This window comes from Drosophila tropicalis, unplaced genomic scaffold (genome assembly GCF_018151085.1).
Source record: "Drosophila tropicalis isolate 14030-0801.00 unplaced genomic scaffold, ASM1815108v1 contig_1187, whole genome shotgun sequence".
Lineage (NCBI taxonomy): Eukaryota > Metazoa > Arthropoda > Insecta > Diptera > Drosophilidae > Drosophila > Drosophila tropicalis.
In genome coordinates this window covers 1,185,456-1,200,914 of record NW_027172559.1, presented here as the reverse complement: position 1 = coordinate 1,200,914, position 15,459 = coordinate 1,185,456, and the positions used below count along the sequence as shown (strand labels likewise).

Sequence of the window (15,459 nt, the reverse complement as noted above, 5' to 3'; positions counted from 1 at the left end):
TAAATTACTTTAGACACACCAAGTGAAACATCTGGCATTTCTTGATAGTTCTAATTAAAACAACATTAAATATACATTGAAATACTCAAATTTATTTTATTTATTCAATTCAAAATAAAACCGCTACAGTTTAGGTTTTTTTTTTTGGACCGTTCGCTTTGGTGGAAACTGCAAATATAAATAAAAAGAACCATTTATAAGTATTTTTATAATTGAAAACCTTGTTTAAATTATAAAATAAACAAGTTCAAATCAGACACCTTTGACCATCATTAAGCCGAAACTTTCTGGTGGAAACCGCAAAAGGAAATTAAAGTAATCATCATTTGAAGTAAACTGCGAAATTTATTTCTTAATATTATTTACCTTTTCATGTTTCCCAAAGAACAGACAGACATAACCTCATTTTGCCCTGAAAAAAAAGCGATGGGTCGGTCAGCATACTATTAAACCACATGTCTGGCCGCTTTTTAAGGTTTTTTTCTATTCCTGAAAGAGAACAAAATGAAATGAATTAATATTGCACAAGATAATACAATAATACGATTACAATAATCGTATTAGTAAGTTATATCAGTTTACTACAATTGCAGCACGAGTCTACTAAGAACAGGTCTGTGTAAAAATTCATCACGCTATTGTTATACATTATTTTTCTCATCTCCTTTTCTTACCTTTTATGTCCAAAGAAGTCTCAAAATATGGCAAACTCCATGAGGAGTGATCAGGATTAGTTTTCATCCCTACGATAGAAAGAAATATTGTTTAGTTTGATGGGTCATCATATTAAACTACACTTATGAGAATAGAAACAAAAATGTTGCCATCAGACGCCGAATCATCTTAAAATGAACAAATTATAGTTCAATTAAACATTGAAAAATACAATGGAAAATCAAGAGAATCTGTTCGTTTCAGTCTCGTCATCAGTCTCATCATTGGCAACACTTTCACTCATTTACTTTTAAATAACTTTTAGCAAACACAATTTTCAAGACTTACCATTCTGTTCAACTTTTTAAAGTGTAATGAAAATTTTAAAAACACGTCTGCACGTGGCGACATAACCAAGGAAAAAGAAGGCTGAAAAAAATGAATCGAAACATTAAAAAAAATCGACACAGTCGATAGTTATCACTAGAACTTATCGAATACATTTATCCAAAAAAAAAAAATTAATATTCGCTGCAAAAAATTGGGTAAATGTTTACTATTACTACTCGGGCCCAAAACGCGCTTAAACATAATTTTGGTATCAAACGAAAGAGAAAAATTGCACGAGCACGACCTCAGGTGCGCCTTGGCGATTTATTTCGTAGTTTTTGAGTAATTAACAAAAGAAAATTAATATTTTTAGCGGGACTATAGCTAAAAGTAGCTTTTTCCGGCTAAAAAAAGCTGTTCAATTTTGAGATGGTGTTGCCAAATGCCGAATTTAGGATACTCGAATACGCGGGCTTTTTGAATCTTTTGTTCGCACTATTCTCAACAAACGAAAATATTGTTGAGTTTACAATATTTCTTGATTTTATAGAACAAATATAGTTTAGAATACAATATTCGGCTGCCAGAGCAGCCGAATATTCCTCGACTTTTGAGTTTAGATTAAAATATTTGGCTACCAGGTCAGTCAAACAGCGCGCCAAATAAAAAATAGCGATTGACAACACTGAAATCTAGCTTTACCCGATTTTTCCACTTTTCAACACTGAAATCTCGAGTAGTAATAGTAAACATTTACCAAAAATTGAGAACTCGCTGTAAAAAAATTAGAGCTGGCAACTCGAAATCGATTGGCTAATCGAAAGACATATGACACAGTCGATAGTCATCGATCGAATTTATCGAGTGGAGATAGACTATTTTATCGGCTTCCAATATCGAATACAACTATCGATTTTAAATAATTTTACTAACGTGTTAATCAGCAAAAAATTTGAAATTTGGGAATTTTTATTAAAACTGGGATAATTTAAAATATTCAGTGGAGTTGGCGGTGGTGGGGTCTGACATGATAATGTTTCGCATTTATTGTCATTTAGACGTATTGGCCAAGACCCATTCGGCAATCGCGTAAAGTTAGCATAATGCTCTTTCTTTGGCTCTGCTTGATCCCAAATGTTTATGGAAACTGGTTGGAAAACCAAATATAATTATTGCCGCTCTGATTATTTGTTCCCTATGTCCAATAAGATCTCTGTGTATTATCCATTATCTCCAGATGCTTAATAATTGCGTTCTATTCATCAATTGTATCGAAACGAGCTCGGATCCAATTAAAGGACATGACTGACATTATGGGACTCCTCATCGGCATAGACACCTTAAACTCGGAGACTATATAAGCTAAAGCCCCCCAATTGGGTGTGTAGACTTGTGAAGTATACACGCAGATGAAGTTTGTTTTAAATTTCGAGAGTTCTATTACCACAAAAATAAAAACAATAACTGAATGTGAGACAAAGGTGGTAGTAAAATAACTATTTCACGTATAAATTTTAGTTAACTATCCAGCTGTTTTTTTAAGTGTTGCTTTATCAATTCCAAATAGACCATCTTGACCATCTTCTTCTACGGCTGGTAGTTTAAGAGCTTTGCCACCTATTGCCAAAGCCATGCCAATGATGGCAAAAAAGAAAAGAATCTACACAAAAAAGCATTCAGAATTAATTTCAAAACTTGGATTTCGACTTGGACTTACAATGAATTTCATTTTGAGTAGTTTTATGGTTGGAAAACGAATTTAAACTGAATAATTGCAAACTCTGATACTCCTTTTATACTAAAAGAAAGGTGATAAAAAATTTATTAACTTGTTTAAAAAATTAGCAACTTAAATTGTTTATGTTAACTTTCAAACTGGTACTAGTCCAAATGATAATTGAAAAGTTATCAAGAATATTAATTGCGTTTTATCATGATACTATTAGAGACTTAGCTGGGCAATACTTCATGCTTAAAAAGAAAGTGTACAAAAATGTTTAGGATAAATTATTGAGAGAGAATATCTATCACATTTACCTATTTAAGAATAATATCCTTGTCTGTAAGTAAAAGCAGTTCTCTTGACAGTGAATGAATTTGATTTGAATGATATTTCAGACCTCTGAAAGTACCTACTATTAACATTAGATATTGCTCCAGGGTATCTTAAGGTCGAGTTGATTAGATGTAAAGTGACGTAGAAGGATTTCGCAACTATTCGAAACAACGTTTAAGGTATTTTGCAATTAATTTAGTTTTTTCCACAGTCATGTTAGTACTATGCCCATTGGGCTAAGTGACATGGCAAAAAATTATAGACGATATCATCTAGAAAACATAAACACAACAAAGGGCACACAATTAGGGAGAGATACATGTACACATATCGATGAGAGCAGACAGAGATTACTTCAGTCACGTTAGATTGGTTATCAAGTTAAAACAATTCACAGAGATAAGAGCTTTGTTTTGGTTATTATAAAGTCATTTCACTCAGTACCATACAAACAGCAGTCAGTTGAGCTTTAACAGTTGTACGAAAATGTTGCCCGAATGGTTAACCGAAAACTATATTGAGTCTAAACTGAGAGTTTACTACAAGGATAGTAAGTTGAAAGTCCTTAAATTGTGGTAAAAGCAAGCCTCTGGCAAGGGCGAAAACTGGGTGGGGATTATTACACGGATCCATGTGGATTTTCAATGGGGTGGACAGACAACAGTGCAGAAAGAAACATACTTGCTGAAGGAACAATGCTCCAAGGATGCCCCGCAGATGAAACTCTGGATCGAATACGAAGTCTATACCCGAGAGATGGAAATGTATGAGTTTGTGCTGCCCAAGATGTCAGAGATTCTACAAGAAGTGGGAATCACCGAGAAGATGCATGCCAATGCCATTTGTGTGGATCATGAGCATGAGGTTATAATTCTCGAGGACTTGGCACCACTCGAGTACGTCAATGCGGATCGTGTTAAGCAATTGGACATGGCACATGCTAAGCTGACTATTGACATGCTGGCCAGATTTCATGCTGCTGCAACTATGCTAAAACAGCGCCATCCCGAATATCTGTCTAAAAAATTACAAGAAAATTACTTTTCACGTAATCGGCATGGCTATAAGCGGGTTTTCGCCGGCTTTTTCAAGGCTCTTTTACGCTATGTGAAGTCTGAACCTAAATTGGAGGCATGCTACTATCAAAAATTAGAGCGCATTCTGCCCAATTTAATGGAATACGCTGCACGAGCTCATGATGTGTATGATGAGGACTTGCAGACCATAATTCATGGTGATTGCTGGACCACTAACATAATGTTCCAATATGATAATGATGGAAAACCCAGATCTGTGGTGCCAATTGATTTTCAATTTAGTGTAATCACTTCACCAGTCTTGGATTTGCACTATTTCTTTAGTTCATCCTTGCAGGAGGATGTGGGATCAGGCAATTGGAATTGGTGCAGCAGCATTATTACTCTTTAAGGCAGAATTTGGAGAAACTCAACTACAAGGGCAAGATTCCCAGTTTACATGAATATCAACTGCAATTTGAGAAACGACGTTTCATGGGTACGTTTAAAAGTTAAATTGCAAATAGTTTCATTTTATTTATTTAAATATTTGCCAGCTGCTTTTGTATCATTGCTATTCCAACCCTTTATGGTATATGAGGGAGAAGTGTTGGGTGAAATTGATGATTTGTACGAGGATACTCCGCAGGCTATACAATTCCAGGACTCTCTGTACAGCAGTGAAAAAGCTCATCAGATTGTGGCAAAAATGCTACCTGTATTCGATGCCAAAGGACTATTAGATGATCATTGAAGTTGAGTGAGAAAGATCCACATTTTTCATTCTCTTGAGTCGTTTGAAAATTCTTCGAAATAAGTTCAACGATTTCTCTTGGAGTCCTCCAGTAAAGTCAACTGATCTTAAAGAGGCTATACCAGCGTGAACACTAAAAAATTTGTACGTTGTTTGAGAAGTATTGAATAAAATTTTATCTGAATGAAATAATAATAAATGTTTAATAAATCAACGATCAAAATGTTTTAAATGAATCGAAAAGAATCTAAAGTACTTAGTAAATAGATCACAGGATATTGAAATTAATCTACCACAGTGAATATTATTCAAAAGCCAACTTTAAAGAAAATAAAATGTCAAAACCTATCTTACTAAAAAGTAAGGACATATACTGCCATTAGTTTTTTATTTTAATCAAGGAGATTTCAAAAAGGCACTCTGATTAGTAAATAATCTACTTTGAGCAATGCGAGATCCACTGTTTAAAAAAGCCCGCGCTTTGACTATCCGGTTTTCCAACACTCGCTTCGATAACTCATGTACACGTATAATCGATAAGCGCAGCAGGCAAACAGCTGATTTCGTCGCGAAAAAAGAAGTTCTTTTATTTTTGTATTAATTATATTTTTTGATAATAAAAATAACTAAATATTTCTAATTAATGGCTCCGCAGCCTGTGGTTACGGGATTATCCCCCAAGGAGGGACCACCTGGAACAAGAGTCACCATTCGTGGGGAATTTTTAGGAACTAGGGCACAAGATTTAATTGGTAGGCGTAGTCTTGATTTTAATCGCAAACAATCTAGTTAATGTTTAAAATTCTTAAAGGCTTGAAGATTTGCGGTTCTGATTGTTTGCTATCCGCCGAATGGAAATCAGATAAAAAAATTATAGCCCGCACTGGTCCAGCAAAGGGTAAAGGTGACATCATAGTTACAACTTTGAGCGGGGGAGTGGGCACATCAACAGTACAATTTCGTGCTTACCATGAAACAATCGGCCCCCTAAAGGAGTCCGCAGTATGGATAGAGGAGTCACCGTCACAGAATTTTGCATGGGGTCGACGGACTTTGACCCAATCCGGTCTGACACAGGAGGATCCGTTGGGTTTGTCCATTGAGGGCAATGAACAAAAGATACCCGAAGATTTGCGAGATTTATTTCCCGATGCATGCGGCGACTTGGCACAGGAGCACTTTTCGCCAGCTTGGTTCTTGTTAGAAAATCATTTGGCCACTTCCTTTGAGGATTTAAAAGCTGGCTTGGCCTATCTCAAAAGGAAAGTTGAGAGTCAGAAGGAAGGCCAATTGTCGTTTTTGAAATCTAATGCAGGATCTGTGATCGATCAGTTAGATACACTGATGAATATTAGGGATAAGTTACAGGAAGATATACAGTTGCATGGAAATGAACCGCTTAATGTTCTGGAGGAGTCTATTGAAAGTGAGTAGAGATTGAGTAAGAAAAAATTCATGTCTAACTGTTCTTTGTCACTTACAGATTCCATTAGCGAGTCCCAAAAGATATTTACGGATGTGCTTGTGCGCAAGGAAAAGGCTGATTCCACGCGATCGGTTCTGTTTGCGTTGTCTCGTCATAAGTTTCTTTTCTGTCTGCCAAACTCGGTGGATCGCCGGGCCAAGGCAGGCGAATATGATATTGTGGTCAACGATTATTCCCGGGCCAAAAATCTCTTTGGCAAAACAGAGATTCCCATATTCCGTCGAGTCTTGGAAGAGGTCGACCAACGTATTCTATCCATACGTAGGCAATTGCACGAAAAGGTTGTAAAGATGCCGCAAAGTGTGGAACAGCAAAAAAAATTGATCAAGGCTCTGACTAGCTTGGAGCTGCAGCAATCGGGAACGCCAATTGGCGATAGGTTGAGGAACACGGATCCTGCCTGGGATGCAATTGAGGCCAGAGCCAAGTATTTGGAGTCTACATTTCGCCAGACTTTTGATCAGCATGCCAACAAAGATGCAGCTGGAACCCAGGAGAAACCAAAAGCTCGTGATCCTAGTCACACGCCAGCTCGTGTGAATTTCTGCGAGGAGATTTGCGATATAGCAGCATCTCAGCTGCCGGATCTTTGGCGTCTGGGTCAGTTATATTTTACTGGCGAACTGCGGGGACCCCACGATCCGAAACCTGGAGATTTCAAGCGAATGATTCTTAATGCAATTGAGAAATTCTGTGTCTACCTAAGGTTGGCCATACTGATAGCCGGTGATCAGCGTGCTTTGCGTCAGTCTAGTGGCTTAGCCTGGCCTATAGGCTCTGCCTCGTCCACTCATCAGTTTTTACCCTGGATTCCTCAATGTTTGCGCTATACACGAATTGCCTATGCCACTTTAATTACCTTGGATTTGCCGTCTGAGGCCTTGGACATTATACAGAAATTGATCGATGAAGTCCGCCTATTTAGTTTCTCTATCATTTTCAAACGGGCCACAGATCGTTGCAAGAAATTGGGTTCACAAGAGTCATGGGAATTGGGTGTCGAAGATTATCCAGGAGCCACACTCTTGCCATCGGCTGTCGAGTCTCTACTGTTGGAAACATTGGAGGAAGTTAATTCTGTATGCATGCAACCAGAAGTTAGAGAGGGTAATCTTCTCGAGCCACAGTCAGATGGCCAGCGTGAGGTTTCGCAACGACTACAAGAGTTTCTGTCGGCCTTTAGTGGGGTCATTGAAGAGCTGGCCTTTCAATCCCATGATGAAGAGACGCCCACCCATAATGTGTCCCAGTTGCTAGGCTTTCCGAATGCCCAACAACCGGATTCGGTGGCCCACAGTGGAGGAGCGGCTGTAACTTGGGAGCAGCGTATGCTCTGCTGTCTGGCCAACTACGCTTACTGCAATAAGAGTTTCTTTCCTCATATAGGCGATATTTTTGTACGCTTTGGTTATCCATTGCCAACATTGGCCATCGAAACTTCCCGCTATACGGTGAATCAATTGTTTACCAATCTCCTTGAGGAATATGTAGAGCACAAGGGTGACCCTCTAGTGGGCACTATTGAGCCCTCTATGTATCTGGGTCCCTTTCAATGGGATCATGAAATGGAAATTGGCCAACTCAGACCGTATGCCCATGAATGTTGTGATAATTTGATTGGTGTCTATTCGGAGATCTACAGCATTTCACCGGCCCTACTGCGTCCGATTTTGGAATCCATTGTCCAGACCATATCCGAGGAATTGGCCCGCCTGATGAGCTGTGTGCAGAGATTTAGCTATACGGGTGCAATACAAGCTCATGTGGATATACGTTTGCTTAGGGATGTCCTCGAATGTTACTCCAATGAAACGGCCAAGTGAGTAAATGTGCTAATGCCCATAAAAACTTTTCGATTAATCTTGTATTTTTCTGCCTTTTTATAGAAATTATTTCCTTGAGGCTCTGGAGGCCATTAATCCGCCCCTGAATGGCGAACAAAAGCGAAAGGCCGATGAGATTCTCGAACGTGTAAAACGCAATATGCGGCTGCAGTTGCTCTGCTTTAGTGTTAAAGAACCATAAAATATCATTCCATGCATGCAAAAAACAATTTCCGGTCGAAGAATTTTAAATTCTTCTACTTGGACTTGCAGTGCGAACTAAAAGTATAGAATTTATTATTTAAATATACTACACATTTTTGATTTTTTTTTTTAAATAAATTTGCAAACTTAAAACCATTTACTTGATGGGTTTTAAAAAATGGTTTGCTTGGTCTTTATTTATAAACAACTCAAAATTATTTTGTATATTGATGAAATATTTAATTAACAAGATTAGATTTTAAAATCAAAAGAGAAATTGCTGCCCTCCGCTTCGTATTTGTGGGCCAATTGTTTGATGGCCTCTTCCACATTGATTGTATTGAATTTCTCTTGAACACGCTGCTTTATGGGATTCTCGATGGCATCCATTATTTGGTAGCGCAATAAATTGGGTAACACATTCACCACAAACTCCATGACATAGTCAATGGTGCCGGCACCATCGCATCTCACTTGAATGTTGCCCATATCGAATTGTAGGTCATTGATCTGTGGACGTTTTCGAGTGTCCAGTGATTGACTGATGCCTATGGTGGCGCGAATATGTTGCACGGTGAACTGTACATGACCCACACGAGTCATCATGCCCAAACCCACCTCCCATTGACCAGCGCCGGTCACTTGCTGAGTACCAATTTGAACACGTAATGAGACAGTATTGTTTTCCATGCCAGCTGACATATTGCCAACACGATAGAAACTAGAGATACCATTGATCCATGTCTGCGATAGTTGGACACTGAATACACCAACAGTTCTATTCATATCGGGCACATGGTATGGATCGTAGCCCATGGCGCGTACCTTTTTTCTAGCCTCCGCAATGGCGCTATCCAATGGAGTAATGGAATTGGGCAGACGACGATCACCCATTAACTTTTCTATATTTGCATTGATCTCGCCACGCAGCTGTTTATCGGCTTCCTGAAGCATGAATGGTTTCATGGCATCAAAGACCAGATTTGGGGCAGAATTCACAATACCCTGGAATACGGTGCCCAGAAATCCAAGATTTTGGAAATCCATGGCCATATCGGCAAATGTAATGTCCATTTTAATGCTATCCGTAGTCAGATGACCATCACGCTCCACAGCCAATGTTGCAGTGGCCTCTACATAAACCTTCTTTAGCACCACTGTGAACGGACCATTGGCCTTGGAGAAGAAGCTACTAAGAATGTAATTGCCCTTTACATTCATTTCATCCAATTGAATACCAGCTTTCACCTGTAGATCCTTGAAATCCGCATTAATGCTACTAATACGAAATTTTGACAAACCATAAGCCTTCACTTGCATCATATTAAGATTTGCCATGCCAAGACTCTTTTTCATATCAGGCACGTCCATGGGATCGGGAACTGGTACTCCGGGCAAACCCACTGGATCCGCTTGCTTGAAATGTTCTAGAACGGCCTCCAACTGAGCAGCCACACGATTTTGACTTGCATTAATATTATGGTCTTCATTGGTTTCACTTCCTCCATCCTGATCCCCAGCAGCTACCTCTGTGACAGAAAGACAAAGGTCAACTCTTGGCCAAGGGTTTGGAAAATAACATTGTGACGTCACATACCATTTGCCTCCTCCTTTATGGCCGCCGCACCATGTGCCAGCAGTCCAATTCCCATCAAGATTACTATCAAATTGTACATCTTCCTCGAAAGATTTGCTGATTCACAATGAAATTCTTATCAGTTTTAAAAAGGAAACACAGTCAGCCTCTCTGACTCTGTCCACACTTGACCACTCGCATACGAAAACTGACTTGACTGACTACGCATTGAGTTAATCAAGAGATAATGTGATGAGCCCAGTGGCATCCCAGATGCCAGATGCTTGGTGCTTATCTAAGGGTCGACCGAGACGAGTTGAGCGAAATTAAAGTCGAAATTGAGTGTGAATGGAGAAGAGGCAATGGACATGACTTTAGCTAGATGATTAAGAAATGTCTCTAGAAAATTAAGATGGACTTGAATCTGAAATACTAATACAGTTATTTATATTATTTTGTTTTCAGAATTTCATAAATAACCTAATAAAAAGGCAACGTTTTTCTACATGTGTTTTTTTTTTTTTTAGTTTTTTTCCGAAGACAAGACAATATAGATTTTTAGCCATCAATATGTTATTAAGTGAAATGACACAAGAAGGAAAACTATGTTTTATTGAACATATTTTTTTCTAAAATTGTATTATGGTTTCCATACTGAGGAACAGGACTTTTCTTTTGCAGCACTTGAAGAAGGATAACATCATTACGTTTGAATCTGTTTCGAATCCCATGCTAGTGTATTTACAGTGCTTGTAAATTATAGTTAATGTTTAGTTTACTCAGAAAAATGGCCAAAAGCGAGAGAACTTTAAATATTAGTTTAGACTTTAGATATTCCAAAAAACTTGCTCCCCACAAACTAAGAAAAAACTAAACTTGAATACATTTTCAAAAAAAAAGGATTTATTTTTGCCAATTTATGGCAAATATATATATTTTTTTATATATAATATTTTCACGTGCCAAAAAAAAAAAGTATTCATGCTCAAAAAAAGTTTCTTAACCTATGAAAAAAAATTGTCTTATAGCTATGAAAAAAAATGTTCTTATAGATATGAAAAAAAATATTGTCTTACATATATGAAAAAAAAATTGTTTATACACTTTTAGTTGTACATACATCATATTTTTGGTTAATAGAACATCGTTGTTCATTTACATAATTTACTTGCTTGGCAATTATTTTAATGACCAATTGCAATTTTCTTGAGGCTTAATACTACACAAAAAAAAAAAAAGGATATACAAATATTTGCCGTAAGTCTTTTGCAATCTTTGAGACCTCCAAAATGTTTTCAGTTAAATACCTTGGAATAGGAATTGCAGTAGTTATATAGAATAAACAAACAGTTAGAAATTTTACAATAAAAAAAAAAAAGGTTTAAGAAAATGTACAAAAAAAGGAAACACATTAGTATCGATTTGTCTGTACCCTTTGAAAGGGTACAAATTAAATCAAGATGACTACGACTTTCCGCACTATATAGTCAGTGGATACAAATTGGTTGTTGACATTATCATTATGTTTTGGGATCATGGCACTTGACTATAACCCACATTATCTACTTATAGTCGGTACTGCCTTTTATCCATACCCTTCCGCACAGGTATTAAAAAAAAAAAAAGAGAGAAAGAAAAATCGAATTTCCAATTTGCTTGATATTACAAATCGTCTGAACCCGACATAATATCCTCGAACAAAGAATGGGCCGTTTCAGTGGCTGTCATACTGTCACCAGGACAGGCATCTTTATTCTCGTCGATATTCTTAAATTTCTTGACTTCGGGAGACAAGGAAGAGGAATCCACATGTCCATCGCCGCTGACTGCCTGATCCAATAGATCTGGAGGCATAGCCATATAAGCATATTGCGGTATGGAACTATTGCCCGAATCCTTATTTTGTAACTGGACACGCTGGAATCCATAATTGGCTGGATCGATGGGAACATCGCCTTGGAAAATATTAAAACCTGCAGATGGGAGGAAAGATAAAAACATTGCTATTATAATATGACCATCTGGTTTGACCAAGTCAAATTATAAAATTAGTTCTCTACCCAACAAAAATCTTCATATTTTATTCAAAGATCGGACAACTATGGATTGAGGTATGAGGTGGACTGATACGTGTGAAAAGGAACTGTAAGGATTGAAATGGAATCATAATATTGAACAAATAGGTAGAAAGTATTAAGAACTGGATTTACATGTTTTCGGATACTGAATTCTCCCCCACACACATAATAGGCAAACAAAAAGAAACGGTAAATTTGATGATATTTATGAATTCTGGGTACCTCAATGTCGTCTCTTGAAGTTTTACTTTTTAGGAATTAGTTATTTGTAATCTTACATTGCATTTCATTATTCTCGTTCTGCACAAGCACTAGAGGATGCTGCGATTGTTCCGGATTACTTAGAGCCACCAAAGTTAAGCCCTCGAAGCCCATATTCGATGAATGAGAAGTAGTAGTAGTAGGAGGAGGAGAAAGAGGAATTGACTTTTGTTGTTCTTTCAGAGCTATTATATCAGTTTTTAAATTTGCTAAAATTTCGTCGTCGTCTTCATCATCATCACCATCATCCATTTCATCGTCGGTATCAACGTAATCTTGCTTATGGGGATTATTACAACCCTGACAAGAGCAATCCGTGCAGCTATTACCATTAATGTAGCACCAGCAACGATTATTGCGACAAGTTTTTGGAGTACTTGGCCCAGAGATTCCACAACGGCAATGTTTGCGCTTCTTCAGATCGACTGCTGTTGGTTTGTTGACCTTGCTGGCCGAGCTTTTTGTTGCGGGTTGACGTTTGGATGAATCTTCTTTACCTGGGGGCTGCACCTGCACCGAGGATGCAATGGTGGCCGTTTGCTTGCGCAAACGCATATGGGTACTCTTCTCCTCTTCCATCATTTGGGCATGCTTTCTTTTGGGGGTGACGACATGCTCTTCGTCTTTCTTAACAGGTGTCACTACCGCCTTCGGCAGACGCTTATCTTGCTTTTCTTTGGTCACAGCCATTGCTTTTTTCTTGATAACCCTTTCCATGACAGCTGCAACCAATTGTTGCTTAAAAGCTTCAATCTTATTGTAATGTTTCTTCATGGGTAGCTTTTCAGCTGCTTGGATCGAAGATTTTCCTTTGGATGTGATGTTCAACTTTTTCTTGACTTGCTTAACAACGGCAGCAGCAGCAGGAGGAGAAGAAGGAAGGAGGACGGCTGATGCATTAACAGGCTTCACTGGGACAACTATATCGCTACTTTCATTGGGCTTAGCAGCAACTGGCTCCTGTTTAGAAGCAGGAACTGACATTTCCTTTGCGACAGAAGACACGGGCTTCTCCTGTGCAGCAACAGCAGCAGGATTTGGCTTCTCCTGTGCAGCAACAGCAGCAGGATTTTGCTTCATCTGCGCAGCAACAGCAGCAGGATTTGGCTTCTCCTGTGCAGCAACAGCAGCAGGATTTGGCTTCTCGTGTGCAGCAACAGCAGCAGGATTCGGCTTTTCTTTGATTGGAGCAGCAGCGGGATTCGGCTTTTCTTTGATTGCAGCAGCGTGATTCGGCTTTTCTTTTGCTGCAGGCCCAGCAGGATTCGGCTGCTCCTTGGCTACAGCAGCAGCCGGATTTGTATTCTTTTTGCCTGAAGCCGAAGCAGGGTGCGGCTTCTCCTTGGCGGCAGGAATAATCGCAGACTTTTCTGGAATAGTCACAACAACACTCTCCTTGGCAGGAACAATCAACTTTAAGTTCTTCTGTGCTAACGCTTGATCTGGAACTAATTCAGATGAGGTATCAATTTGAACCAACTGTCCGATTAGTAGCGATGAATCTGAAACAATATAAGATGCATCAGACGGGTCGGGTAATACGTAAGTATAGGTTCCTTCTTGAAGATTGTTCACAGAGCTGAGCTCAGACGAGAAATTCAATTCACTCCAATTTGAAGTTACCAGGGATTGCGGTTTAGCTTTGGTTACTAGAACCTGACGTTGCAGACCAACACGCGATCCCGTGGGCAATAATGGAATGGGACTACCAATGTGATGATGCCCCCCGGTGGCTGTTTCCACCTCAATCTCCATGTCACTGATCGATAACTGTTCGGGCAGGGATTGAGTAAAGTGCACCTCTGGTGTAGTGGCCTTCGAGATATTTGGCGTTTCATCTGGCAATGATGAAACCAATGTCTTAAGGCATGGTATATCCGGCTCAAAGAGAAACATATCCCTTATATCATCATACTCTGATCCCTCCACAATGAACTCTTGTACACTCTTTGATGGCAATTTGATGCGCGGTTTATTTATATTACTTGACACCTCAATCTTTTGATTCTCCAGTTGAGGATAGAGTCCGGATTGCAAAATCTGGACACATAGTGTCTTGTAGCAAAGCAATTGCAGGGTCATGGCACGATCTTCCACATAGATTTTATAATCAGAGCAATCATTACATTTCGGACATTTGGGACTGAGACGCTTTTTTCCACGTACACATAGACGGCACACAAAATGATCACAATGATGTCCCTTTGGATGATAGGGATCGACCAGTAGTTTGCGACAAACCACACAGGCCACAAGCTGACGCAGTTCACCCAAGGCTGTGCAGAATTTAGAGATGCGACTCAGATTGAGATCGGACATAGAACGCATCGAAAGATCCAACAGTCGAGCATAAGCCGATTGAGCTGCGGCCATTCTGAGTATGTGTGTCCGTTTGGGGTGCGATGTATGTGTGTGTGTGTTTCTAACTGTACAAGAGACTGTGCCACCTTCTTTTTGTTGCTCCTTTGACTAGTTTGTTGTTGTTAGATTCACCGTCAATTATGTGCAAATTGACCAGCAATTTCTCCTTTCTCCACCGGCTGTCCTCAATTACCACCCATGCATCTTAGTTTTCCACAATATTCCTCCACTTGACTGCATCACTTTCCCGGTATAACGATTTTTTTTCCTTTTTTTGTAGTGGTTGTTGTTGTTGTTTCACTTAGCTGCTATTCACTTAGATTTACTTTACACGTGCAAAAAAAAAAAAAAAAAAAGGGGTTTATGTTTATATATGTGTCTGGGAATCAATGCATTATTATTATATCACATTTAAACAAATTCACTTAAAAAAAATATAAAAAAAAAAAAAAAAAAAAAAAAAAAATTACCCAAGCAACATGACGCGCTGCTTCCTCCCAGCGTGAGCACAAAAACAACAATAATCGAAAAATCGAAAACTAACAGAAAATGTTAATTCAAATGCAAATGTTAAATTTTTGGTGTGAACGTATTGTGTGAGGTTCACACTACACCTCAATGGGGTATTCACGTAGAAATCACCGAAGGTGAAATCATAAACCAATATCAGAATTATGTATTCACATACGAAAAGTTTTTTTATTTTATGTGACACTTGAATTAAATATATCTAAATTTTCGCCTAGTCTGTTAAAATACTTCGAGCTTCGAGTCTTATAACGAAGGAGCATTTTCAGATGAATGTCCCACAAAAACGAAATTAACTGAATATTACAAAATATTTTTATTTAAACTTTGCA

General features: G+C 38.5%; 4 protein-coding genes, 1 long non-coding RNA gene and 1 other non-coding gene across 6 annotated transcripts; 2 read left to right on the top strand and 4 right to left on the bottom strand.

Moving 5' to 3' along the window:
• Positions 1 to 72: 72 nt before the first annotated feature.
• Positions 73 to 1,175, bottom strand: LOC137577118 (uncharacterized). The gene is made up of 5 exons (XR_011032367.1): positions 1,156 to 1,175; positions 1,003 to 1,083; positions 675 to 743; positions 367 to 489; positions 73 to 168 (listed from the first exon to the last, which is right to left on the bottom strand). It is a non-coding gene; the product is annotated as an uncharacterized lncRNA (long non-coding RNA).
• LOC137577906 (small nucleolar RNA Z5) lies at positions 825 to 944 on the bottom strand. Its single transcript, XR_011032502.1, has one exon. It is a non-coding gene; the product is annotated as a small nucleolar RNA Z5 (small nucleolar RNA).
• A 2,627-nt stretch (positions 1,176 to 3,802) lies between the features above and the next one.
• On the top strand, positions 3,803 to 4,468 carry LOC137577420 (uncharacterized). Its single transcript, XM_068290888.1, has one exon. The coding sequence runs from the start codon at positions 3,803 to 3,805 to the stop codon at positions 4,466 to 4,468; it is 666 nt and encodes a 221-aa protein (XP_068146989.1).
• An 887-nt stretch (positions 4,469 to 5,355) lies between these two features.
• Positions 5,356 to 8,538, top strand: Sec5 (secretory 5). The gene is made up of 4 exons (XM_068289878.1): positions 5,356 to 5,562; positions 5,622 to 6,236; positions 6,294 to 8,115; positions 8,183 to 8,538. Exons 1-4 carry the CDS (start codon positions 5,454 to 5,456, stop codon positions 8,319 to 8,321), a joined length of 2,685 nt encoding a protein of 894 aa, XP_068145979.1. The 5' UTR covers positions 5,356 to 5,453; the 3' UTR covers positions 8,322 to 8,538.
• On the bottom strand, positions 8,480 to 10,128 carry LOC137576649 (uncharacterized). The gene is made up of 2 exons (XM_068289889.1): positions 9,921 to 10,128; positions 8,480 to 9,852 (listed from the first exon to the last, which is right to left on the bottom strand). The coding sequence occupies exons 1-2, from the start codon at positions 9,997 to 9,999 to the stop codon at positions 8,576 to 8,578; spliced, it is 1,356 nt and encodes a 451-aa protein (XP_068145990.1). The 5' UTR covers positions 10,000 to 10,128; the 3' UTR covers positions 8,480 to 8,575.
• Positions 10,129 to 10,780: 652 nt separating this feature from the next.
• Positions 10,781 to 15,101, bottom strand: msl-2 (male-specific lethal 2). Its single transcript, XM_068290432.1, has 3 exons — positions 15,070 to 15,101; positions 12,256 to 14,924; positions 10,781 to 11,872 (listed from the first exon to the last, which is right to left on the bottom strand). Exons 2-3 carry the CDS (start codon positions 14,609 to 14,611, stop codon positions 11,562 to 11,564), a joined length of 2,667 nt encoding a protein of 888 aa, XP_068146533.1. The 5' UTR covers positions 14,612 to 14,924; positions 15,070 to 15,101; the 3' UTR covers positions 10,781 to 11,561.
• Positions 15,102 to 15,459: the final 358 nt, after the last annotated feature.